This window comes from Scyliorhinus torazame, chromosome 7 (assembly GCF_047496885.1).
Source record: "Scyliorhinus torazame isolate Kashiwa2021f chromosome 7, sScyTor2.1, whole genome shotgun sequence".
In the NCBI taxonomy this organism is placed as follows: Eukaryota; Metazoa; Chordata; class Chondrichthyes; order Carcharhiniformes; family Scyliorhinidae; genus Scyliorhinus; species Scyliorhinus torazame.
This window is the reverse complement of record NC_092713.1, coordinates 56987382-57013835: the sequence shown is the minus strand read 5'-3', so window position 1 is coordinate 57013835 and position 26454 is coordinate 56987382. Positions and strand designations below refer to the sequence as shown.

At 46.7% G+C, this 26454-nt stretch overlaps 1 protein-coding gene across 3 annotated transcripts in view; it reads right to left on the bottom strand.

Moving 5' to 3' along the window:
- b4galt2 (UDP-Gal:betaGlcNAc beta 1,4- galactosyltransferase, polypeptide 2) overlaps window positions 1-26454 on the bottom strand; it is a 612340-nt gene that overhangs the window by 328648 nt on the left and 257238 nt on the right. The window contains exon 1 of one of the 3 annotated variants that reach the window (XM_072510744.1): window positions 300-338. The exons of the other annotated variants lie outside the window; for them this stretch is intronic. Coding sequence (XP_072366845.1) covers window positions 300-318 — 19 coding nt within the window. The 5' untranslated portion in view covers window positions 319-338. Of the gene's footprint in view, window positions 1-299; window positions 339-26454 lie in introns of those variants that run through there. 3 annotated transcript variants of the gene reach the window in all.

The following is a 26454-nucleotide window of genomic DNA, read 5'->3' as shown; positions in this document are numbered from 1 at the left end:
TGCGGAGTCTGCACGTTCTCCCCATGTCTGTGTGGGTTTCCTCCGGGTGCTCCAGTTTCCTCCCACAGTCCAAAGACTTGCAGGTTAGGTGGATTGGCCATGATAAATTGCCCTTAGTGACCAGGAAGGTTAGGAGGGGCTATTGGGTTACGGGGATAGGGTGGAAGTGAGGGCTTAGGTGGGTCGGTGCAGACTCGATGGGCCGAATGGCCTCCTTCTGCACTGTATGTTCTATGTACAAAGAGATAAGGCAAATGTTAATTAAACATGCAGGTTCATACAAGCAATACATTTCTCACCGGAGTTGTGCCTCATCATGCCTTATTGTGCCTACGTGCAATTTGTTTTTTCTAACAGAGCTGAGAAGCTAGGGAATAAATGAGTGACCTGCCTTTTATAGGTGGCGATGCTTCACTGCTTTTGGAAGCCACCTGGGGTACCACGTGACATGATTCACACTAAAAGGATTAACCTCTTAACTTCTGCCATTCAGAGTGGACAAATTAATTGAAAATACTTCTTTGAAGCTTCCGGTTGCGGCTATGCGGAGCTAAGCCGCACGAATCGGCAGCTCCCGCGAAGATGGACTTTCGGGCTCGATAGAAGAGCCCCAACGGAACTTTTCACACAGCCAACCCGTGGGGAAGAGAGGAGAGAGGTCCCCCACTAACCTGTATGGACCGGACCCGCAGCGAAACGGCCAAAAAAAAACAGCGCTGGAGCAGCGGGAGAAGAGAGGGAAAACAAACAATATGTTATATGGGCTGGTGACGAGAGACAAGGCCGTAAAAGAAGCTGCGTCAGGGGGGGCGGGGCAGGCTCTGGAAAGCGCGGGGTTTTTCTCCCGCGCGCGGGAAGAAAGGTGGGAGGGGGAACATGGGAACGTAGGAACGTCTACTGATGGGGAGATTCCCACACGGGGGGGGGGGGGGGGGGGGGTCAAAGGGATGGCTGGGGAAGCCGGGGTCAGCAGGCGTCAGCTGACTTACGGGAGTGATATGGGGGGAGCAAAAAAGCTCGACAGGTATCTAGCGGGGGGAGGGAAGGAAGGGGGAGGGAGGGAAGGGGGGGGGCAACAGGGTTGCTGCTGCACTGGCCGAAAGGGAATGGGGCACAGAAGAGGTGGTCGGGACGGAGGTCCCCCGGTTGGGGGGCCTGGAGGGTGAGGGAGACGCGGTCACGGGACTGGCCCAGAAAAGAAGATGGCTAGTCGGCGGGGGGGGGGGGGGGGGGGGGGGGGGGGGGCGGGGAGAAGAGAGAGCCCCTCCAATCCGGCTGATAACGTGGAACGTGACGGGCCTGAACGGACCGATGAAGAGGGCTCGAGTGTTCGCGCACTTGAAGGAACTGAAGGTAGACGTGGCCAACGACAACGGGGAGGTGCGAGTCGGGGTGGTATGGGAGGCGTTAAAGGCGGTGATCAGGGGAGAGCTAATCTCTATCAGGGCTCATAGGGAGAAGACAGAGGGCAGGGAAAGGGAGAGGTTAGTGGGGGAGATTTTGCGAGTGGATAGGAGATACGCAGAGGCCCCGGAGGAAAGATTACTTGGGGATAGGCGACGGCTCCAGACGGAGTTTGACCTGTTGACCATGGCGAAGGCGGAGGCACAGTGGAGGAAGGCGCAGGGGGCGACCTACGAGTACGGGAAAAAGGCCAGTCGGATGCTGGCACACCAGTTCCGTAAGAGGGCGGCAGCAAGGGAAATAGGGGGAGTCAAAGATGGTGGGGGAGCCATGGCCCAGAGTGCAACGGAAATAAACAAAGTATTCAAGGCCTTCTATGAAGAGCTGTACAGACCCCAGCCCCCAGGGGGGGAAAAGGGGATGAGAAGATTCCCGGACCAACTGCGGTTCCCGAGGGTGGAGGAGCAAGAGGTGGCTGGTTTGGGGGCACCAATCGGGTTGGAGGAGCTGAGTAAGGGTTTGGGGAGCATGCAGGCGGGGATGGCCCCGGGGCCGGACGGGTTCCCGGTGGAGTTCTATAGAAAGTATGCGGACCTGTTGGCCCCGCTACGAGTGAGGACCTTTAATGAGGCAAGAGAGGAGGAGACCCTGCCCCCGACAATGTCAGAGGCGACAATTTCCTTGATTCTGAAGTGAGATAAGGACCCACTGCAATGTGGATCGTACAGGCCGATTTCGCTCCTTAATGTGGACGCTAAGTTATTGGCAAAAGTGCTGGCCACGAGGCTGGAGGACTGTGTCCCGGGGGTGATACATGAGGACCAGATGGGATTTGCAAAGGGCAGACAATAAAACACGAATGTGCGGCGGCTCTTAAACGTGATAATGATGCCATCGGAGGAGGGAGAGGAGGAGATAGTGGCAGCCATGGACGTGGAAAAGGCCTTTGACCGAGTAGAGTGGGAGTACCTCTGGGAGGTGTTGCGTAGGTTTGGGTTCGGGGGAGGGTTTAGTAGCTGGGTTAAGCTCCTTTACAGCGCCCTGGTGGCAAGTGTGGTGACGAACCGGCGGAGGTTGGAGTACTTTCGGCTGTACCGAGGAACGAGGCAGGGGTGCCCTCTGTCCCCCCTGTTGTTTGCATTGGCGATCGAACCCTTGGCCATATCACTGAGGGAGTCTAATAAATGGAGGGGGGTGGTCCGCGGGGGAGAAGAGCATCGGGTGTCGCTATATGCGGACGACCTGCTGCTGTACGTGGCGGACCCAATGGAGGGGATGGTGGAGGCCATGCAGACTTTGAGGGAGTTTGGGGAGTTCTCGGGCTATAAGCTCAATGTAGGGAAGAGCGAGCTTTTTGTACTACAGGCGGGGACCAAGAAAGAGGGATAGGGGACCTGCCGCTGAGGAGGGCGGAGGGGAGTTTTCGGTTTCTAGGGATCCAGATAGCCAGGAGCTGGGGGGGCCCTACACAAATTGAATCTGATGAGGTTGGTGGACCAAATGGAGGTGGATTTCAAAAGATGGGACATGTTGCCACTCTCGTTGGCGGGTAGAGTGCAGTCGGTCAAAATGGTGGTCCTTCCGAGGTTTCTGTTTGTGTTCCAGTGCCTCCCCATCGTGATTAGCAAGGGCTTTTTCAAGAGAGTAGGTAGGAGTATTGTGGGGTTTGTGTGGGCGAACAAGACCCCGAGGGTAAGGAGAGGGTTCCTGGAACACAGTCGGGACCGAGGAGGGCTGGCGCTGCCAAACCTAGTGAGCTACTACTGGGCAGCAAACGTGGCGATGATCCGTAAGTGGGTTATGGAGGGAGAGGGGGCGGCATGGAAGAGGATGGAGATGGCGTCCTGCAAAGGAACGAGCTTGGGGGCGCTGGTGACGGCACCGCTGCCGCTCTCGCCATCAAAGTACACCACGAGCCCGGTGGTGGCGGCAACGTTAAGGATCTGGGGCCAGTGGAGACGGCATAGGGGTGCAGTGGGAGCCGCGGTGTGGTCCCCGATCAGGGGTAACCACCGGTTTGTCCCGGGGAAGATGGACGGGGGGTTCCAGGGCTGGCACCGGGCGAGGATTAGAAGAATGGGGGATCTGTTCATCAACGGGACATTTGCGAGCCTAGGGGCACTAGAGGAGAAGGCTGAGCTACCCCTGGGAAATGCATTCAGATATATGCAGGTGAGGGCTTTTGTGAGCCTTCAGGTCAGGGAAATCCCGCTGCTCCCGACACAAGAAATTCAAGACAGGGTGATCTCGGGTGTATGGGTCGGGGAGGACAAGGTTTCGGCAATACACCAAGAGATGAAAGAGGGGGAAGCGCTAGCAGAAGAGTTGAAGGGTAAATGGGAGGAGGAGCTGGGGAGGAGATCGAGGAATGTTTGTGGGCTGACGCCCTGGGTAGGGTTAATTCCTCCTCCTCATGTGCGAGGCTCAGCCTGATACAATTTAAGGTGGTTCACAGAGCGCACCTGACGGGGGCGAGGTTGAGTAGGTTCTTTGGGGTAGAGGATAGATGCGGAAGATGTTCAGGGAGCCCGGCGAACCATGTCCACATGTTCTGGGCATGTCCGGCACTGGAGGGGTTCTGGAGAGGAGTGGCGGGAGCAATATCTCAGGTGGTGAAAGTCCGGGTCAAGTCAAGCTGGGGGCTAGCAATATTTGGAGCAGTAGATGAGCCGGGTGTGCAGGAGACGAAAGAGGCTGGCATTCTGGCCTTTGCGTCCCTGGTAGCCCGGCGAAGGATCTTGCTAATGTGGAAGGAGGCGAAGCCCCATAGCGTGGAGGCCTGGACAAACGACATGGCTGGGTTCATAAAGTTGGAGAGGATTAAGTTTGCCTTAAGGGGGTCTGCGCAGGGGTTCTACAGGCGGTGGCAACCGTTCCTAGACTACCTCGCGGAGCGTTAGAGGAAGGTCGGTCAGCAGCAACCCTGGGGGCGGGGGGGGGGGAGACGAGAGATTGCTTGAGGGGACGGAGGAGCGGGGGATAACATGGAGGGTGGGGGAAACTGGCACGAATGGGCGCGAGCCAGTGTATAAAGCTATGTAAATATATCATCTTACCATGTATATATCTTGCTCAGGGCGATTTTTTATTATTTTGTTACCGGGCCGGGGGTGGGGGTTTATTGTTTGTAAGGGGAAAAAATTGTTCCGTTAAAAAACTTTCATAAATATATATATTTTTTTTTAAAAGAAAACACTTCTTTGAAAATGAGGGATATACAAGATAGCAGTTAAGTCTCAATCTTCGATCCTTCTTAACTTAGTTCGATATGTTGTTTTTCCAATAGTATTTGTTGAAAAAAGTGAAGCTTTTTGACTCGCGCTATATATGTTGACGGTGTCCCTATGAAATCAGAAATGTATGTCCAGCAAGATCGCACAAGTTAAGATTGTACAGCTATACCAACCACTTAGGAATGAGTCATTTAGATCTCCAAGGTCCCCGAGACCAAGGGAAGTGCTGTTTATGTTGGCTGGTCCAATTTCAGCTGTCCGCGCATAAATTGAATTTATCCAGGAAGAGATGTCCCAGAAAAAAAAAACAGGTAGTAAGGTCATGGAAGGCAAGACAAACAGCTCATCCATGTCAACTCAAAGACAAGGTAGTACAGTATAAGATTGGAAGCATTGGTTGCCATAAAGAAGTAGACTTTAATACCATCAATAATAATAAATTATGCTGTTATTCTGTCAGCTATTTTAGAAGTCCAACCCCAAATTAATCTCACTATTTAAGATCAACCTTGAAACATGGATATCAATTGTAAATTTACAACCAGAAAGTTACTGTTGAATCTGTATGACAGAAGAGAATGGACTCAACCTCTTACATATTTCATCAATTAACCCTATTTACCATACAAAATGTTTAGCTTCTGCTAATTGTAATCCTATAGTTAATAAACAATTGTTAGTTCATGACTTCCTTGTCTGACCTTTTCTGATAATTGGCAAGATTCATTCACCCAATAGATAGTGATGGGAGGTTGGTAATATAAATGCTAATATAATCTAAGCTGGTTGATTCAAATGAGTCAGATTTAAGCACCATTACCTTTTGGGAATAGACTGGGTGATAAATCTCAGACAGTTCCTTGATGAGGAGTTAAAACTAAAGGCCTGTGGATGTGTTTGGTGCCCTTGATGTATATTCTTGTACGGTTATAAATCCCAGTATATTTATACTACTCTCGCAGGATCTGCTGGGAAGAGAATGCTATGCCTGTCCGGCCTCCTTGTATTCTGCCATCTCCATTCCCTTCAGAACAAAGAGTTTGAACAATCAGGATAGATTGAGGTTTGTTTCTTTTAGAAGGAGAAGGCTGAGAAGACCTGATAGAGGTCTGAAAGATTATGAAACGGTATTTATAAAGCTTCCGCTTGTGAGAGAAGACTAAAACTAGGTGCCATAAATATATAATAATTACAAATAGAGGATTCAGAAGACACTCCTCTATCCACAATGTAGAACTTGCAACCCTTAAGGGGTGGTTGAGGAAAATAACATAAGATGCATTTATGGAGAAAGCTAGATAAACACAAAGGGGAAAGGAATAGAATTATAGAATCTATCGAGTGCAGGAGGCCATTCGGCTCATCGGGTCTGCACCAACCCTCTGAAAGAGCACCTCACCCAGGCCCACACCCTGTTCTATCCCCATAACACCACCTAACCTGCACAGCCTTGGCGCACAAGGGGCAATTTAGTATGGCCAATCCACCTAACCGGCACATCTTTGGACTGTGGGAGGAAACCGGAGCACCCGGAGGAAACTCATGCAGACACGGGGAGAACGTGCAAGCTCCACACAGACAGTCACCCGAGGCTGGAATTGAACACAGGTCCCTGACACTGTGAGGCAACAGTTCTAACCATTGTGCCACCACGCTGTGGAGGTATTGTTGAAAGTGCAAGATGAAGAAGGGTGGGAGGAGATGCATATGGAATATAAACGCCAACATGGACTAGTTGGGTTAAATGGCCTGCTTCCATGCTGCATGTTCAATATAATTACTCAGCATCTTCCACTAAAAAGGAAAGATACTGGGGTACACTCAATGTGCCCACTGAAAAACAAATGCAGATAAAATGGCAGGCCTACAGCAAGTACCACAAAGGTAGGTGAAAGGCTAGCTCAGTTGGCTGGATGGTTGGCTCGTGATGTGGAGCAATGCCAACAGCACAAGTTCAATTCCCACACCGGCTGAGGTTATTCATGAAGGCTCTGCTTTCTCAACCCTGCCTCTTGCCCCTTGCCTGAGGTCGGAGGTGTGGTGACCCTCAGATTAACTTCCCACCAGTCAGCTCTCAGGGCAGCCTATGGTCTTATGGGGCAGTGGCGACATTTACATTTATTTACTTCCAACTGAAAAGGAAATTTCAATTATCAATAAAATGCAACGATGGGCATGCCTGTTTGGCTCATTAACTGCTCTCCACATTCACCTGAGTGAATGCAACCCGAGGGCAACCCTGATGGCTGTTTTTCAAGGGCAAGATGGCCAAAGAGTGCACGAGGCAGGATGACAGAAAAAGGACCACATGGCATCATCTTGGTCACATTTTCAGAAAACTACATCAGGATAAAATGGATGTCAGTCCGGTAATAATAGCTTCATTGAGAATCTGGAGGCAATTTGGTAAACACTTCGGGTTGGGGACAGGGTCAAGGGAAATGCCGATTCGGGGGAACCACAGATTTGAGCCAGGGAGGTGGATTGGAAGTTTTTGGAAATGGGAAGAGAAGGGGATTAAGACGCTAAAAGATTTGTTTCTTCGGGGTAGGTTTGCAGGATTGAGGTAGCTGGAAGCGAAGTATGGGCTGGAGCAGGTAGAAATGTTTAGATACATGCAGGTTCGGGATTTTGCCAGGAATGAGATACAGAGTTTCCCAGAGGAACCGGTCTCCACATTGCTGGAGGAGGTGCTGACGACAAGGGGACTGGAGAAGGGGGCAGTGTCAGCGGTGTACGGAGCTATTCTGGAAGAGGATAAGGCACCACTGGAAGGGATCAAAGCAAAGTGGGAGGAAGAGCTGGGAGAGGTTATAGAGGAGGGGGCCTGGTGTGAGGTGCTCCGGAGAGTGAATGCCTCCACCTCATGTGCCAGGTTGGGGCTGATACAGCTGAAGGTGGTATATAGAGCGCACCACACGAGGGTGAGGATGAGCCGATTTTTTGAAGGAGTGGAAGATGTATGTGAGCGTTGCGGGGGGGGGGAGGGGGGGGGGGGGCTAATCACGTTCATATGTTTTGGTCCTGTCCAAAGCTAGGGGAGTATTGGAAGGAGATTTTTAGGGTAATTTCCAAGGTGGTGCGCGTGAAAATGGACCCGGGTCCCCGGGAGGCCATATTCGGAGTGTCGGACCACAGTTGGAAACGGGTGCGGAGGCAGATATCATAGCCTTCGCCTCGTTGATCGCCCGAAGGCGGATCCTGCTGGGATGGAGAGCAGCCTCTCCACCCTGTTCCCGGGCGTGGCGGGGGGACCTGTTGGAATACTTGACCCTTGAGAAGGTTAAGTTCGAACTGAGGGGAAGCTCAGAGGGCTCTACAAGTCATGGGCACTATTTATTATGCACTTTCAAGAACTGGATAACATCGAACATTAGTTGGGGGGGATGAGTGGAAGGGTTGGGGGGAGGGGGGCTGTGTATATTAAGGATAACTATGGGTAATCCCGGATTCCTTTTTGACATTTGTTTATGTAAACATGCGGGCTGATGTTTGGGGGTTGGTGGGAGGATGGGATCCTTGTTATTGTTATGGGGATTGACATATCTGTGGCTGATTATTGTTTATTGTTGGTGGGTGTAAATCCGGGAGAAAATGTGAAAAAGGAGAATAAAAATATATTTTAAAAAAAAGGATAAATGGATGTTTCCTGCAGCCCCCGGAAAAAGGTGATGGAGAATTGGAAAGGTGCAATACTTTCTTCCGTGCTCCTTCTGACCATAAACATGGATTCTTGAGTTTAATCAGCAGGGAGCATTTCAAATGGAAAATCTAAACTTTTACTTCAAATGCATGTCGGTGCTCCTTCCCATGGACGTGTTGAGAAAGGTTCAAAGGAATGGAGAACAAATCTTAAATAAACTGCAGGTGTGAGTGCTTTGCCAATACTCTGCTTACAACAGAAGTGTTTCCAGTTGGTTGCCTTTCTGATTAACCCAGTGTTAGGTGGGAGCAAGAGACAACTCTGTATGAAGGACGGTACAAAAGAAGAAACAGGGAGAAGTCAATAGTATTTTGAAGATAACGAATGGATTATCCAATATTTTTGGAAGCTAAATCCAAATGTTGCTCTTATTAGCCTTAGTTTTATTAGCTCTAATTCTGTCACCTTTGCTCACGAGTCGCCAGGTATCTTTCTGATACCGCCACGTGGTTCAAGCTCAAGAAATAATTAATAATGCAGCACACCGCTTAGTAAAGGTTAAATCAACGATCATTTATTATATACAGCAATAAATACTTATACAATAATCCTACTTCTAGACTACTACCTACCACTAAAGGCCATTACTTAACTTTGGAAATGGCCCACCAGGTCAGGGAAACGAATGGTCTTTCGAATTGGTTCTGGCCTGTGGGGTTCAAAGGCTGGTACAAGTCGATAGTCAGGAGCGCCTATCTGGTAGCGATCGCTGGATTAACACTTACGGTTTTCTTTGTCGAAGGGTCTCGAAGGTTGCGAGCAGGAAGAGAAGGGTGGATCTGAACTTTGCCCCTATTCTTTATAGTTCCCAGGGGCTTCCCTCCTCTCGGGGCAGACCTCGTACCTGGTTCCAAGTGATTGGACTTGGTCCCAATCACTTGGTTCGATATGCTCCAAAAATGGGGCAATTCCTTGATCGGGGGGTGGTCGTCTACCTTCCTTTGTCACAGCCACTGCTGGCGCCGAAAGGTCTGGATCGGCTTTATGCTGCTAATGTGTAGTAATTGTTCCCGGGGAAGGCTGCTTAATATGCAGATGGCTGGGTTGTTGTGATGTTAATGGCTGCAGGTATCGGTCTGGGCTGACTTCCCCAGAGCCGAATACACTGTTTTACCTGCAGCTGTCCGTTTGAGTCCTGTTCACTGATTTTCCCATCAGCCTCTTTCGTTTGCCATTTTAAATCGGGGTTTGACCATTCCAATCGGGAATCAGCCATTTTAGGTGGCTACACAAGAGACACGAAAAAGCTAGCAGGACAATATGATTAACCCCAATTCACTTTGTTATCACCGAGATACAAGTTCATCCTCATTCAAACCAGTTCCTGATCTGTATAACGACTTCAGGGATGAGACAATACCCCACTGAACTTGTTTAATGATACAATCTCTCACCATCCATCACTGCATGGCATTCCAACAGGATTTCAAATTTTGCTTTTGTAACAATCCTGTTAAACACCTTGTGACGTCTCACTACATTAAAGGCGTTACACATATGCAAGTTATTCAGTGAGGTGGCAAAATGCAATTTCATCTGGATTGCTTCTCTCCTTCCTTGAATTTCCCACACTCCTGACAAATAGGATTTAGTGTGTTTTCAATTTGAAATTTTGACTTGCTGCATTAACCTGCAGTGATGCTGTTTCACTACCTGGGTAGCATTCAACCTCAACATTGATTTTCTTTAAGAGCACTTCGAGCTGAAATTACAAGAACTTGAAAGGCAATTAAAAAAAACAGAAATCCTTTCGTGGTGAGAGCAGTTCCGAATGAATTGCATCACAAGAATCCTTCTTAAAACCAAAAGAAAACCTGACACCAATGCCTTTTTCTCTCTCGGATTGCAATTGAGGCTTCCTCGAGGTTGACCAGACTAATACCAGGAATGGGCGGGTTGCCTGATGAGCAAAACGTTGGAGAGGTATCCACTAGAAGTGACTTGATCGAAACCTTTAAGATCCTGAGGGATGGATGTGGAGAGGATGTTTCCTCATGTCGGAGAATCTGGAACTCGAGGTCACTCATTAAAAATAAGGGGTCGCTCATTTAAGAAGAGATGAGGAGAAATTCTCTCTCTCAGAGGGTCATAAGTCTTTGGAACTCTCTTCCTCAAAAGACAGTGGACGCAGTCTTTGAATATTTTTAAGGCAGAGCGAGATCGATTCTGGTTAACAGGGGTAGGCAAGAATGTAGGATTGAGGTTACAATGAGCCAGGATCTTATTGAATGGCAGGGCTGGCTCAAGGGGCTGAGTGGCCTACGCCTGCTCCTAATTTATATGTTCATATGTATGTCTGTATCTATATATCTTTCTCATAATATATTGGCAAATTTAAGAGGAAGCTAGATAAGTACACGAGAGAGGACAGAAGGATATATTAATAGAATGAGCTGAAGAAGGGTAGGAGGAGACATATATGGAACACAAACACCGGTGCCGACCTTTTTATAATGTTGTAAAAATCCATATGGTAAAAGGTTTCATGGTTCTGAGTAACTCATACTCAAAGTTACATATATGGCACAGCACAAAGGGAACAGACTGAAAAGGAAAACAGGTCAGCCTCTGAAAGTTAAAGGCATCCATTGGTAAATTTTGTTTTCTTCCATAGTTGCAAAATAGAATTAATGATTTTTTTTCTGAACATTCTCAAAACAAGTTTTCTAAAGCCTACATGTCCATAGTCTCATCAGCAATTGAACCAATGCACTCCATCCATTGAGCGTTTGATCTATGCTAACATCCGAAATCCTATTTGCAAACGCAAATGTAGATTCAGTGTTTTTCAACGGGCTAATAAAGCTCCTCCAGTCTGGTAGCACTGCAGTCTCACGGCGGCGAGGTCCCAGGTTCGATCCCGGCTCTGGGTCACTGTCCGTGTGGAGTTTGCACATTCTCCCCGTGTTTGCATGGGTTTCATCCCCACAACGCATAAGATGTGCCAGGTAGGGGGATTGAACACGCTAAATTGCCCCTTCATTGGAAAAAATGAATTGGGTACTCTAATTTTATGCAAAAAAAACCAAAACAAAGAAAGATCCTCCAGTCCGCACATAGTCGAACCCGAGAGGTCCCCTGGAATATGCGTTGGGGGACTCCACGGACATCTCGACAAATCCCCTCACCCAACTACCCCCCCGAACCCCAACTACCAGCCCGATCCGCTACTATCCATTCGCTCTATCCTCCTGACCCTCCGACTACCTCACTACTCCTCTCCCAACCCTTCAACTACTCCCCCACCACCCTTCCAATCCTTCGACGATCCCTCCACTACCCTCCCAACCCTCCGATAACCCCCCCCCCCCCCAATAAGGTAATAGAAGTGGGTGTGTCAATCTGACACTGATTGCTGCTCCACAAAAGCTTTGACCCCGTATATCCACAACTCTGTTTAAAAACAATGTACTTTTATCTTGCTGGAAACTTGCTGTCTCTTCTAACACTGTAATCAATCTGAGTTGAATAATATCCACACTAGCTATATTTCTCTCTGCGTCATCTTTTACCTGGTTTGGTAAGTTTAAGTTCTAAGTTTAATTTTTTCTTTAATTCCCTCATCTTTGGAGTTCTCAATCCTGGAAGCGCTGCTCTTGCTATTCTCTGACACTGTTCCACAATAACAGTGTTACGAAGATTTATTACAATATTCCAAGCATGTTGTCACCAATAAAGAACAATCAAATACATTTCAGCACCTTCACATTCTGAGGGAGGGGAAAAGTGTGAATCGCCATATCAAATCTCAACCATGACTACATTCCACAGGATTTCTGCTGCCGTTCTTCATGTATGGAAATGAACCTGGGGTTGAAAGAAGCACATTCAGGGGAAAGCAACCAGTTACATAGACAGCCTTCCACCAACTTTCGCAACTTGTGCACAGTGGCTGCAGTGCACATTACCTACAACAATAGGGCAATCAAATGAAGGAGCAGGCGGGTGAGGCCAAATGGTCCTCTGCTCCTAATTCGTATGTTTGTATGTATGTTCATATGTCGTAGAGAAAATGTATCAACCTTTGCATTTCTGGAAATCTTGGAATAGTGCACAGTCCTGGCAGGTGAGTTTTGAGCGGTCCAGCCAGATCTGTCAGTGGATGACAAAACCAGTTATTTGCTAGATCAAGTCAGCTCCCTTTGGACTTTATAGAATGGAGATGAGAGAACTGTAGCGGGGGAACAGCCAGATTGTCAAAAAGTAATGGTATTCAGAGAGACTAGGACATCTGAAGGTGAAGCTGAGGGTGAAGTTGAGCAGATCAGTAACTGTTAAAATGCTGTGGTCAGTGAAGGGCAAAAGAGAATACATTTGGTATTTTGAAAGTGTAATTGTAAGTGAACTCCATCAACCGGAGTTTCCGCTCCAAGTCATTCACCACCCTGACTTGGAAATATATCGCCGTTCCTTCACTGTCGCTGGGGCAAATCCTGGAACTCCCTCCCTAACAGCACAGTGGATGTACCTACAGCTCAAGGACTGCAGCGGTTCAAGAAGGCAACTCACAACCACCTTCTGAAGGGCAACTAGGGATGGGCAATAATTGCTGGCCTAACCAGCGACGCCCATATCCTGTAAATTAATTTTTAAAAATTGGCTGAGTGTTTTCTTCCCAAAAGTGGGGCAATGAGCAGGAAACAGGGTTTGGTGGGTATAGTGATTGTCCCTTCAAGGGAAACACAGCAGAGTACAGGTCATGTGCCCTGGGTGACCAATCGGGATGCAGAGTGGGTAATGACCCCAGGGGGTGGAGTCCTCCCTTTGGCAGGAGACATGTAGGGACCTACGTGCAGCTGAACTATTCTTATTAATATCATTTTTTATTTTCAATAATGGAATCTGAAAGTGCACCATTGCACCTGCCAACGAGGATATAATTATCATGACACTGCCTCTGGTCTGACACCTGTGAGTATTGTTTTAATCGAAGTTCGAAAAAAAAAAGAACTTGCCCGAATGCCTCTCTTTAGGCAAATAGACCATTTGAGATGTTGAAATATTGCCAAAACCCGATTAATGTAGAATTAGAAAACATAGAACATAACAGCGCAGTACAGACCCTTCGGCCCTCGATGTTGCGCCGACCTGTGAAACCACTCTAAAGCCCATCTACACTATTCCCTTATCGTCCATATGTCTATCCAATGACCATTTGAATGCCCTTAGTGTTGGCGAGTCCACTACTGTTGCAGGCAGGGCATTCCACACCCTTACTACTCTCCGAGTAAAGAACCTACCTCTGACATCTGTCTTATATCTATCTCCCCTCAATTTAAAGCTATGTCCCCTCGTGCTAGACATCACCATGAGGAAAAAGGCTCTCACTGTCCACCCTATCCAATCCTCTGATCATCTTGTATGCCTCAATTACGTCACCTCTTAACCTTCTTCTCTCTAACGAAAACAGCCTCAGGTCCCGCAGCCTTTCCTCATAAGATCTTCCCTCCATACCAGGCAACATTCAGGTAAATCTCCTCTGCACCCTTTCCAATGCTTCCACATCCTTCCTGCAATGCGGCGGCCAGAATTACACGCAAAACTCCAAATGCGGCTGCACCAGAGTTTTGTACAGCTGCAACATGACCTCATGGCTCCGAAACTCAATCCCTCTACCAATAAAAGCTAACACACCGTACGCCTTCTTAACAACCCTCTCAACCTGAGTGGCAACTTTCAGAGATCTATGTACATGGACACCGAGATCTCTCTGCTCATCCACACTGCCAAGAATCTTACCATGAGCCCAGTACTCTGTCTTCCTGTTATTCCTTCCAAAATGAATCACCTCACACTTTTCTGCATTAAACTCCATTTGCCACCTATCAGCCTAGTGCTGCAGCTTCTCTATGTCCCTCTGTAAATTGTAACATGTTTCCGTACTGTCCACAACTCCACCGACTTTAGTGTCATCTGCATATTTATTCACCCATCCTTCTACGCCCTCCTCCAGGTCATTTATAAAAATGACAAACAGCAGTGGCCCCAAAACAGATCCTTGTGGTACACCACCAGTTACTGGACTCCAGTCTGAACAATTCCAGCTATCCAATTTCTGATCCAAACTGCTAAATCTCCCTGAATCCCATGCTTCCGTATTTTCTTCAGTAGCCTACCATGGGGAACCTTATCAATCGCTTTACTGAAATCCATATACACCACATCAACTGCTTTACCCTCATCCACCTGTTTGGTCACCTTCTCAAAGAACTCAATAAGATTTGTGAGGCACGACCCACCCTTCACAAAACCGTATTGACCATGTCTGATCAAATTATTCCTTTCCAGATGATTATAAACCTTTCCAAGATTTTGTCCGCGAGTCCATTGCATTGGAGAGGCTGAGGGACAGACGCAGAACAAATCTGAATTGGCCAGTACAGTCAAAACTTTAGAAACATATGGAGAAAAACAACAAGAGGACATAACCCTGCAAAGCAAAAGCTGTGGCTTTAAGTTTAAAAAAAACCTATGTTATAAAAAAGAATTGCTGCAAGTTTTGTTTTAAAAAGAGCACACAGAAAGCAGTGGTTTAAGTAAAATAAAATTCCCCAAGTGCGCTGCAGTGAGGTGTCGCGAAGCACAGGAAAGTGAGTTCTCCCAGTGAGCCAGAGAAGACACAGCCAGAGTGAGACAAAACCAAGCGTAAGTTTGGGAATTTGAATCTAGGTGGGAATTGAATCAAATCAGTAAGGCAGCTCCTTTTAAATTTCAGGAGTTTAAATTAATTTAAATTAAGCTAGAATTGTGCAGTGTAGGTTAACAAGGGCTGCCCCACCCACTCACATAACTGGTTGGCAGTTAAGTGTCAGTCACTTAAATCTACCTTGATCTAAAAGCAGGTGGGGGAGGGGAGTCAATTCAGGACAGTTTAAAAAGAGCAACTTGTAAACTCACTCACAGTGAGTTCTCCCAGTGAGCCAGAGAAGACACAGCCAGATTGAAACAGAACCAAGAGTGAGTTTGGGAATTTGAATCTAGGTGGGAATTTGAAGCTGGGTGGGGAGGAAGTGTTTTTATCCCTGGTAAGTGACTGGTAAGTAGTGTTTCTGTTTCCTTTTTCTTTTCATTGGTATATTTATTAATTTTTTTCTTCGTTGTTTATTTATTTAGGGATCAGTGTTGGGCCAACAACTGTTCACAATTTACGTAGATGATTTGGAGTTGAGGACCAAGGGCAATGTGTCCAAGTTTGCAGACGACACTAAGATAAGTGGGAAAGCAAAAAGTGCAGAGGATACTGGAAGTCTGCAGAGGGATAGGCTAAGTGAATGGGCTAGGGTCTGGCAGATGGAATACAATGTTGACAAATGTGAGGTTATCCCTTTTGGTAGGAATAACAGCAAAAGGGATTATTATTTAAATGATAAAATATTAAAACATGCTGCTGTGCAGAGAGACCTGGGTGTGCTAGTGCATGAGTCGCAAAAAGTTGGTTTACAGGTGCAATAGGTGATTAAGAAGGCAAATGGAATTTTGTCCTTCATTGCTAGAGGGATGGAGTTTAAGACTCGGGAGGTTATGCTGCAATTGTATAAGGTGTTAGTGAGGCCACACCTGGAGTATTGTGTTCAGTTTTGGTCTCCTTACTTGAGAAAGGACGTACTGGCACTGGAGGGTGTGCAGAGGAGATTCACTAGGTCAATCCCAGAGCTGAGGGGGTTGGATTACGAGGAGAGGTTGAGTAGAGTGGAACTGTACTCGTTGGAATTTAGAAGGATGAGGGGGGATCTTATAGAAACATATAAGATTATGAAGGGAATAGATAGGATAGATGCGGGCAGGTTGTTTCCACTGGCGGGTGAAAGCAGAACTTGGGGGCATAGCCTCAAAATAAGGGGAAGTAGATTTAGGACTGAGTTTAGGAGGAACTTTTTCACCCAAAGGGTTGTGAATCTATGGAATTACTTGCTCAGTGAAGCAGTAGAGGCTCCTTCATTAAATGTTTTTAAGATAAAGATAGATAGACGAATAAAGGGATTAAGGGTTATGGTATTCGGGCCGGAAAGTGGAGCTGAGTCCACAAAAGATCAGCCATGATCTCATTGAATGGTGGAGCAGGCTCGAGGGGCCAGATGGCCTACTCCTGCTCCTAGTTCTTATGTTCTTATGAAAGTCAAGAGGCTGAAACTGACAAGCTCCCAATGTCAGAGCAGAACCCGCGGGGGTTGCGTGACAGTAATTGTTGCACTGCTGGGCTTCAAGCAGAGAAGGTATGACGTTTTAAATGATGAGTGAACAGGTTTTACAAACAATGGCCCATTGGGCCTCAGAGCACTGGGTCGTCATCAAAGAAAAAAAAAGGACGTTCCAAATGGCCAGAAGAATAAAACTGTCCAGTGATCACTAAAAGGACTTACCTTTAGTAAAAGGAGAAGTTCTAAAAATTAAAAGAAAGACAGCAGCTAGGGGAGCACTAAAACTCCAAAAGCGCAGGGGAACAGAATGTTGACAGCTGCTGACAGTGGAGTGAAAAAAAACTACAGTCTCAAAGCAGAAATGCATTTAAAGCGGCAACCACAATTGGAATAAATGGCTATGGGAAGGAAAATTGGAGAAGACCCCAAAAAAGGTCCATAAGCAACGAAGTCTTCGTGGAAGAGGCAGCGGCAGACCTCAGAAGAGGCAACAAAGATCTCATGGAAGGGGCAACAAAGATCTCAGAAAAGAGGTAACAGAAGGCCCCATAAAGAGGGCAAAAGACAGACCCCAGTGAGGGCAACTCTCTCAAAATATCCATAGGTGTCAAAGACCTCAAAGAGGATGCAACAAATCACAGAAGGGGGGGGGGGGCAACAAAACACTCTAGAAGAGGGGCAACAAAAGAACCCAAATGGGGGGGGGGGGCAATGAAAGATCACAGGAGAAGAGCACCGAGAGAATTGCAGAATGGAAACAAGTCAACACTTCGGATGCAGACCTGACCAACGATGAAGCCAAAAAGGTTTGGCTGAATTTGCATAGAAACATACATAGAAAATAGAAGCAGTAGGAGGCCATTAGGCCATTCAAGCCTGCTCTGCCATTCATTATGGTCATGCATAATGAATGCCTTGAAATTGACAGCATTTGTCAACATTGAAATTGACAGCAGAATCAACAAATTCAGACAGAGGAAGAAACTGAGATTATGTTACAGACCAAAATGTGAAAGAACTGTGAAGACATAAGACTTTGTTGTATCGTGATAATGTGTGCCTGCATGCATTACAAACAACCCATATTAAGTACATAATATGACAAGGTGTCTTCGATAGTGGAACAAGTTAGATTCCTGGGAGGGCAGCACGGTGGCGCAGTGGGTTAGCCCTGATGCCTCACGGCGCCGAGGTCCCAGGTTCGATCCCGGCTCTGGGTCACTGTCCGTGTGGAGTTCGCACATTCTCCCCGTGTTTGCGTGTGTTTCGCCCCCACAACCCAAAAACGTGCAGGGTAGGTGGATTGGCCACGCTAAAATTGCCCCTTAATGGGAAAAAATTTAAATTTATTTTAAAGTTAGATTCCTGGAATTATTGTCTCCAAGACTGGATCCCATCGTACCAACTAGATATGGAGGAACAGATCATTTGTACACACATGGATTATTTGAGGAATAGAAAGACGCTCCAGCAGTCAGTGCTGCCATCAAGAAATGTTTTTGAACCCGTTTAAGTGCCAAAGTATTGATCAATCTGTTATAGACATAACTGATGTCTCCACAGAAGCAAGTAGTAATGAACTGCCTTGCGTTATTGCAGTTCCTGTTAATTTCGATTGTGCGGAAGCATCTCAGACAACTGAACTATGCCTCGCTACATGGAACAAAAAACACCTCAATGGGTAGATTTATAATTGTCCAACTTATATATATTAAGTTAGAATTTAGGACTGAGCAACTTAATTGTTGAAGGTTGTAGAAAGGGTTAAGGGGACGAATGTGGTGATTTGTGGTGATTGTCCCTTTAAGGACAACACAGCAGAGCAAGGGTCACCTGGCTTGGGTGATCAATTAGGACGCGGAGTAGATAATCACGCCAGGGGGTAGCTTCCTCCCTTAGGAGGTGTATAACAGATCGATCAATACTTTGGCACTTAAACAGGTTCAAAAACATTTCTTGATGGCAGCACTGACTGCTGGAGAAAAGACGGGACATAGGTGCAGCCATGTGGCTGTAATAGGCTGCTGAACAATTCTTATTAATAAACCCTTTTTGTTTTCACTAATGAAGTCTGTGAAAGAGATGGGGGAAGAGGAATTTGAGTGGTGAGTGAAACAAGGAAACCTCAAAACCTTAATTCTATCCCTCAGATTTCCTTTATTTTCTTTGCAGTGAGAAAATACACTTTACTCTAATGTTTTTACACTGGTGCTAGGTTATAGTTGGCACTGAGCCATACAAGTCCCACTTTGGTTCCTATTCTAAGCAGAGTGAGCTGACATCAGCTAGGGCAGCAGTCGGGAATGCGAAGCCTGCACAGCAACCGCAGGCTGATATTTTTTTTTTAACTGCCCAGGGTTCCGGTCCATAATCAATATACGGAATGCTGGAAATGCCTCAATGTTGCACTGGATGCTGCCCTCCATCACAGTGACAAAAGAGCCCAATGACACACTGATGGTAAAGTCCTTCCATTGTTCCTATAAACACAAACTGCAGCAGCCTTTACCATTTTGAATCATAGATAACGAATCCCAATAGTGCAGAAGGAGGCCATTTGGCATCGGGTCTGCACCGACCTTCCGAAAGAGCACCCTACCCAGGCCCACTCCCCCTCTCCCCGTATCCTGCACATCCTTGCACACTAAGGGACAATTTTGCATGGCCAATTCCACCTAACTTTGGACTGCAGGAGGAAACCGGAGCTCCAGAAGGAAACCCATGCAGACACGGGGAAGAGATGCAAACTCCACACAGTTACCCAAGGCTGGAATTATACCTGGGTCCCTGATGCTGAAAGGCAGCAGTGCCAACCACAGAGCCATTCAAGGGGTTCAACCTCAGACTATCTGAATTTGCTCCCTCGTTAGGATTTCTGCCCATAGATTTATTACATCAGTTAGCGTACAGTATTTATCAATTATATCATATAGCATATCATCTTTCCCTGTTGCTATTATTAACAACAAATAGAACAGGCAAGACAAACAAGGGAGGGAAAACCAGCTTTAACTAAAAAACAGCTTCTTCCCCACTGTTACCAGGCTCCTAAATGACCCTCTTATGGACTGACCTCATTAACATTACACCCTGTATGCTTCATCCAATGCCAGTGCTTATGCAGTTACATTGTATATGTTGTGTTGCCCTATTATGTATTTTCTTTTATTCCCTTTTCTTCTCATGTACTTAATGATCTGTTGAGCTGCTCGCAGAAAAATACCTTTCACTGTACCTCGGTACACGTGACAATAAACAAATCCAATCCAATCCAACCTGGTATGGAATATACAAAGTAAAATTTCCAATGAAGAATAAACATCAACTGTTCACCACTGAACAAACAGAGAGCAACACCTGTGTACTCTTCCACACATACCGTCACCATATTTTGCTGACTCCCTGCCTCGCTCTGCCTTGCTGCCTGGTCTCTGACTATGCAATTTTCCCCCAAATTGGAATGAGACTGCTGAAGCATAACGAGGAGGCTTCAGACCTCTGCGAGTAGCCTTGAGCAATGCCACAGAAGGTCAGTTACTCCTACTAAAAAACATACCAGGAAATCTTGTACAAATTATACTTTTACTTCCTTCAGAGCTATTTGAATTGTGTCCCTGTGTGCCTATTGCATGCTGTGTACCTGTGTGCCTATTGCATGCTGTGTCTGATATCTGGCACAGTTGCTTTGCTTTCAACATTGCATGTAAGCTAGGCTAAAATAAATTTATCAGCAAGATACCTTCCTCAAACCCCAGAGCTGCTTGCCAACAATGCGCAGCACTCACAGGAACCTTCATGAACAAGGCCTAAGTGACTGAACATTACTCACTGCAATATTTATGGCAACTTGTCTGGCAAATGTAGCTGGGTCCCTTGACAGCACACAGCTCAATAGCAAAGTCTTGCAATGTACTTGGTGTGGCCTCGCTTAATACTTTGTTCAGATAAACTCCCAGTCACACAGAGCTTCTAGTGATCTGGGGATAGCATTTTTGTCAACCTGCCAAGGTTTAAAAATCAGAAATGGTCAAAAGGGCAAATAAACCAATTCACTGAAAATCTAGCAGTATTGCTGTCCAGCACCTGACTCCCCATCAGTGCAGAGGTTCTGTGGCAGCTTTTAATGTCAACTCCTACAATGAAGTCAGAAGAGAAAGGTCACCCACTGCTGCCCTAAAGTTAACTGGAAAGACTCACCTTGGTCCTTTTATTTCTAAAAATGGGTGAAAGCACAGCTAGAAAGTTCTGAACTCGAGCCTTTGCAGCAGCTCAGATCATGCCCAAGCTCTTCCTTTCTCCTCCCCACTGCCCTAGTATTCATAATGTCACTGTGTGGAAGTTCAGAAAGGTCACATCTAAAACAGATAACAAGGAGACTCAGGGGCTGAAAAATAGCTGCATTATAATTCAGATGAACCTATTTTATCCACGTTGAGCTAACAAATGAGGTATATTTGATGTAGTTATCACACAGAACAATTTTCAAATGACTCTGCGGAGTGACAGGATTCCCCACATTTTAAGGAGTTACATCACCCATATCAATAGGGACGAATTCACTTTCAAAGCTGGCCACTTGTTTGTTACTACTTGCATCATGCAAGTTGCATCATATTTTTCTGGTAGCTTCCAAAATGCTGCCATTTTAAAGCACTTCTTCATAACAATACTCTGATTCAGAAAGTCAAGCCACTACTAAATGCTGGCCACTACTGGTGGGCAGCATGGTAGCATAGTGTTAGCATAATTGCTTCACAACTCCAGGGTCCCAGGTTCAATTTCCGGCTTGGTTCACTGTCTGTGCGGAGTCTGCACATTGTGCGCGTGGGTTTCCTCCGGGTGCTCCGGTTTCCTCCCAAAGTCCAAAGATGTGCAGGTTAGGTGGATTGGCCATGCTAAATTGCCCTTAGTGTCCAAAATTGCCCTTAGTGTAAGGTGGGGTTACTGGGTGATGGGGATATAGTGGAGGTGTGGGCTTGGGTAGGGTGCTCTTTCCAAGAGCCGGTGCAGACTCAATGGGCCGAATGGCCTCCTTCTGCACTGTAAATTCTATATCTATATCTAAATCCTCTGAGATCATTTACAGCCATTGGTGATGACATTAGTACTCTAACTTGACAGCAACTGAGCACTACTATTCTGTTGGATCCAAGGATGCGACTACATGGGAGAGTAAAGGATAACAAGGCATATTTAAACGTTGAATGAAAACTCTACACATGACCATTCCTCGAAGGGGCTCCCACAACCGGCCCATACTCGGGCCGGGATTTCTAAGTCCAGATTTGTTCCCCGCGAATGAGGGAGCTCCGCTCCCTTGTTGGGGTAACTCGTATTCCTCGAGATTCACGGGAACCTAATCAATCCAGCCCTGTGGCTCTCATATAGGTTATAATATATTCCTTTATGACTATAATTGGATGCAGTTTTGGTCTCCTTATCGGAGGAAGGGTGTTCTTACTATAGAGGGAGTGCAGGGAAGGTTTGCCAGTCTGATTCCTGGGATGGCAGGACTGTATGAGGAGACATTGAACCAGTTATTTGCTGAGTTCAGAAGAAGCCAACAGACATGCCAATCTTGGGGAGAACCTCTCCCTCTACACCTTCTGCACCTCTTTCCTGCCGGAGCTACCCCACTAATGGGTATAAAGTGCCCAAACCAACGCCTTCGAGCCAGAGCTGCCCGGTGTGCAACCACTCACTTGATGGTTGCCACCGGACGTCGGCTACTGAGTTAGATGATCAACCATGGTCATAATGAATGGTGGAGCTGGCTCAAAGGGCCGAATGGCCTTCTGCTCCTATTTTCTATGTTTCTAAACAGCACACACAAATGGAATTCGGAAGACATGTTTTAGGTGCCTGGATAATTCCAGGGGCTTGATTCTCCGGAAAGATTTCTAAGTGTTGTAGTGAGCGGGAATTGCCGTGAGATTCCCGGCTCTCAGCCCAGCGAGGCCGGCAACACTATTCAACGTTAATTGGTCCATTTAATGCGTCCTCACAGGCTTCTTGCTGCAAATGAAGTCTCGCCAGCTGATTCACCGGCACTGCGCTCACCAGCCCCCCACTAACAATGTCGAACAGCACTTAAGCTGCACTTTCTCAGCCAACCCCAGCCAGCTCACAACAATGGCGCCAAGGAGATTAGCCCCAAGATTCGGGGGCGCTGACCTGGGGTGGCTGCTAGATGCAGTGAAGGCCAGGAGGGATGTCCTGTTCCCCAGAGGGTCCAGGAGGGTCAGCCATAGGGCAGCCAGTGCTGCCTGGAATGAGGTGGTGACAGCTGTGAGCGCCCCGATTGTGAACGGGAGGACTGGCCTCCAGTACAGGAAAATGGTCAATGACCTACACCGGGCAGCACAAGTGAACAGACACCAACAAGTTGCTGAAGATTTTCATACTGCATTCATCAGGACAAATGCAAGAATGCCAAATTTCAAACGATCACAACAATTTATACTGCAGAACAAAAGGATGGGACCAGTTGGCAAGTTGACTGATTGGCCGAGACTTTGCAAGAAAGCAATTGGGGAACCAAGCTCCTTGATAGTTCAAATATTACTCACAGTGTGCCAATTAGGCTGATGCAAGAAACCTTGGTCAGTGCAAATACAGGCGAGTGAACTAAAGATCCTTCCTGACACATTTCTGGTGACAAATGTATCATGGCAGGAAATCCGAAGTGTTGAATTAGAATTAGTGGCAGACGTGAGGAAATCACGGGATGTTTACACAGGAGTTCAAGGTTTAAATGCCTAAACACATCAAGCCCAATGACCCAAGATTAGAAGAACGGAACCAACTGGTCTGTGCCAGTAAATTGATCCTTACATAACTTTAGATCTGGAAGCTTTGTGTATTCAGGTAGGAGCCGAGTTCTATGCCAAAGCTTTTGTTCCTTATCCCGATGAGCATACAGTATTAGAAAATTCAAAAATAGATTTATGAAGATTGTTTAGTACACTAACTGCACAGTAACCATAGTGAGGTCTGAAGCAGAGCGATTTCAATTCTGCTGTCACAGTGATTTACTGTGGCACTTCTACCTCAGATATGAATCATTAATCACTATAGTACTGAGCCTATTATAATTGGTAATCATTTTGCTGTCAATACACATGACTCTCTCTCTCTTCCTCCAGCCCCTTCCTTTTCATGAACAAACTATCATCAATTCAAAATTGCCAATTTAATAATGCAAAAGTGGAAAAATTCAGCCTTCATGGTCTGCAAGGCACTTCTACACCAAATCAACATGCTTGGACCCTCTTTTAATGTTTCCAAAATGGCTTGGCCTAGGCTCTAATTGATGGCTAGACTTGCATTGACTTTTCATTGTTTTAGTTTTTCTCTTAAACACTCTACGCTATCTCATTACTTTAGTGTACAGTTGTTCTACCACGTATGCAAATTAAATATTGCCAATTTTTAGTCGATTCTTTCTGAACTCAAATTTGTTTTCCAATGTCACCCTTCAACTGGCCTTGGATCATGAAAATCATGCATACAGCAGAATGGTGGTGAAGAAAAATGCACCATTTCACTGTAATAATCTTAAACAATGGTCCCAATGACAACAGTAATTCCCCCTGTCGCAAAATATTCTCTTCCATTACTTTTCTTTCTTTCAATTGTTCTCTTTGTTCAGGCTTCCTTTCCTGCGTATTTTGTAATGTTTCCTCTCCCTGCTCCAGATCTCGGCAAAACTTTAGTAACTCACTCTCCTGACCGACATAATTAACTTTATCTGACCTTTGTTCAGTCTGCTTTCCTCGGCTTACTCCTTATTTGCTCTTAGGTCTCAAGCAAGCACTCAGTGGAAGTGCAGAAATGTCCTTCGTCTCAGCCAAGCCACTTGTTTATAAAGGCAGACTTATCAATATCAACTCCTTCAACCTCACAATGTGACCTGGTGTTAAACATTTTAAAAAGAAATCAACACTCAGGCTGAGATTCATAACATCAACAGGTATCTTGGTAAGAATCCACAGTCCCATTGGATAACGAGTTGAAGGCATGAGTGAATTAAAAATATAAAGAGGACATTTACCTTTCTGAATAAATCAGTTCTCAGGACATTATACTAAGAACGACATTTTCAATTCTGATTGATTGAACATGAAAAGACCTTCTGTCACACAGCCGTGATGATTAAAGTAACGTAATTAGATACCCAATGACCATCAGCAGGTATGCAGCAATTTCTTTATTCGTCCTGTGGATGTGGACATTGCTGGCTGGGCCAGCATTTATTAGAATTCCTACAGTGCAGAAGGAGGCCATTCGATCCATTGAGTCTGCACTGACCCTCAGAAAGAGCACCCTACCTAGGCCCACGCCCCACCCTATACCCATATGCCAATAACCCCACCTTATCTTTTGGACACGAAGGGGCAATTTATCATGGCCAATCCACCTAAACAGTACATCTTTGGACTGCGGGAGGAAACTGGAGAGAGCTGGCCAAGTGGGACAGGGTCCCAACTCCGTCATCTCATTGGACTCCGGTGAATCCCGTGAGGCGCAGAGCCTGTCGCGATGCTCGCTGCAGGCTTCTTCCGGTATTCTCTGGGTGCATTGTGCTCTCGCTGGAGCGCAACACGGCCGGAGAATTGCACCCTATTTTTACAAGGAACGCGATGGGGCAGTTGAATCGGGTCGGGGGGGGGGGGCGATGTATGAACATGGGGAAACAGCCCGCAGGATGTTTTGCGCATCAGTTGAGGCGGCAGTTGGTGGCAAGAGAGATTGGTCAGATGAAAGATTTGGGGGGGTAAGGTGGTTACTGAGTTGGGGGAGGTAAACAGGGTATTTAAGGCCTTTTACAGTAGGCCGTACAGCTCAGAGCCTCCAGGGGGGATGAATGCATGAGGCGGTATTTGGATAGATTAAAGTTCCCAAAGATCAAGGAAGAGAAGGTGCAAGGGTTGGGTGCCCCGATTTGGTTGCGGGACATAATGGGATGCGTGGGGTCGATGCAGTCCAGGAAGGCCAGAGCTGGCTCTGGACAGGTTCCCGGCAGAGTTTTATAAAGTTTGGCACAGACCCTTCCTTGTAGAGATGCATAATGAGTTGGTTGGTAAAGGGGAGCTGCCGCCCACGCTATCTCAGACTTCAATTTCGCTCATTTAAAAAAAGGATTAGGATCCAGAGGATGTGGCTTGTACCACCCAATATCGTTACTAAATGTAGATGCAAAGCTGTTGGGTGATGGTTCTGGCAACACGCAAGAAGAACTGTGTGCCGGGGATGATAGGTGAGGACCAAACAAGGTTTGTGAATGGGCAAAAGCTGTCGGCAAATATTAGAAGCTGTTGAGTGAGATCATGATGCCCCCAGAGGGTCAGGAAACGGAAGTGTTAGTGTCTATGGATGCGGAGAAAGCATTCAACCAGGTGGAATGGGCATATTTGTTGAGGCATATATGTAGATGACCGTTTGCTGTATATTATGAACCCCGTGGAGAGCTTCATTAATATCATGGGGATATGTAGTCGCTTGGCATGTTACATAGAACAGTACAGCACAATACAGGCCCTTCGGCCCATGATGTTGTGCCGATCACTTATCCTAATCCAAGGTCAACCTAACCTACACCCCTTCAATTTACTGCTGTCCATGTGCCTGTCCAAGAGTCGCTTAAATGTCCCTAATGATACCACGAGCCCGGTGGTGGCGGCTACCCTCAAAATTTGGGGGCAATGGAGACGTCACGGGGGGGGGGAGGTGGGGGCCTCGGTGTGGTCCCCGATACGGGGGAACCACCGGTTTGTCCCGGGGAGAATGGACGTAGGGTTCCTGAGCTGGCACAGGGCAGGTATTAGAAGGATGGGGGACCTGTTTGTGGACGGGAAGTTCGCGAGCCTGGGTGAGCTGGAGGAGATGTTTGGGCTCCCCCCGGGGAACACCTTCAGATATATGCAGGTAAGGGAGTTTGTTCGGCGGCAGGTGGTGGAGTTCCCACTGTTGCCGC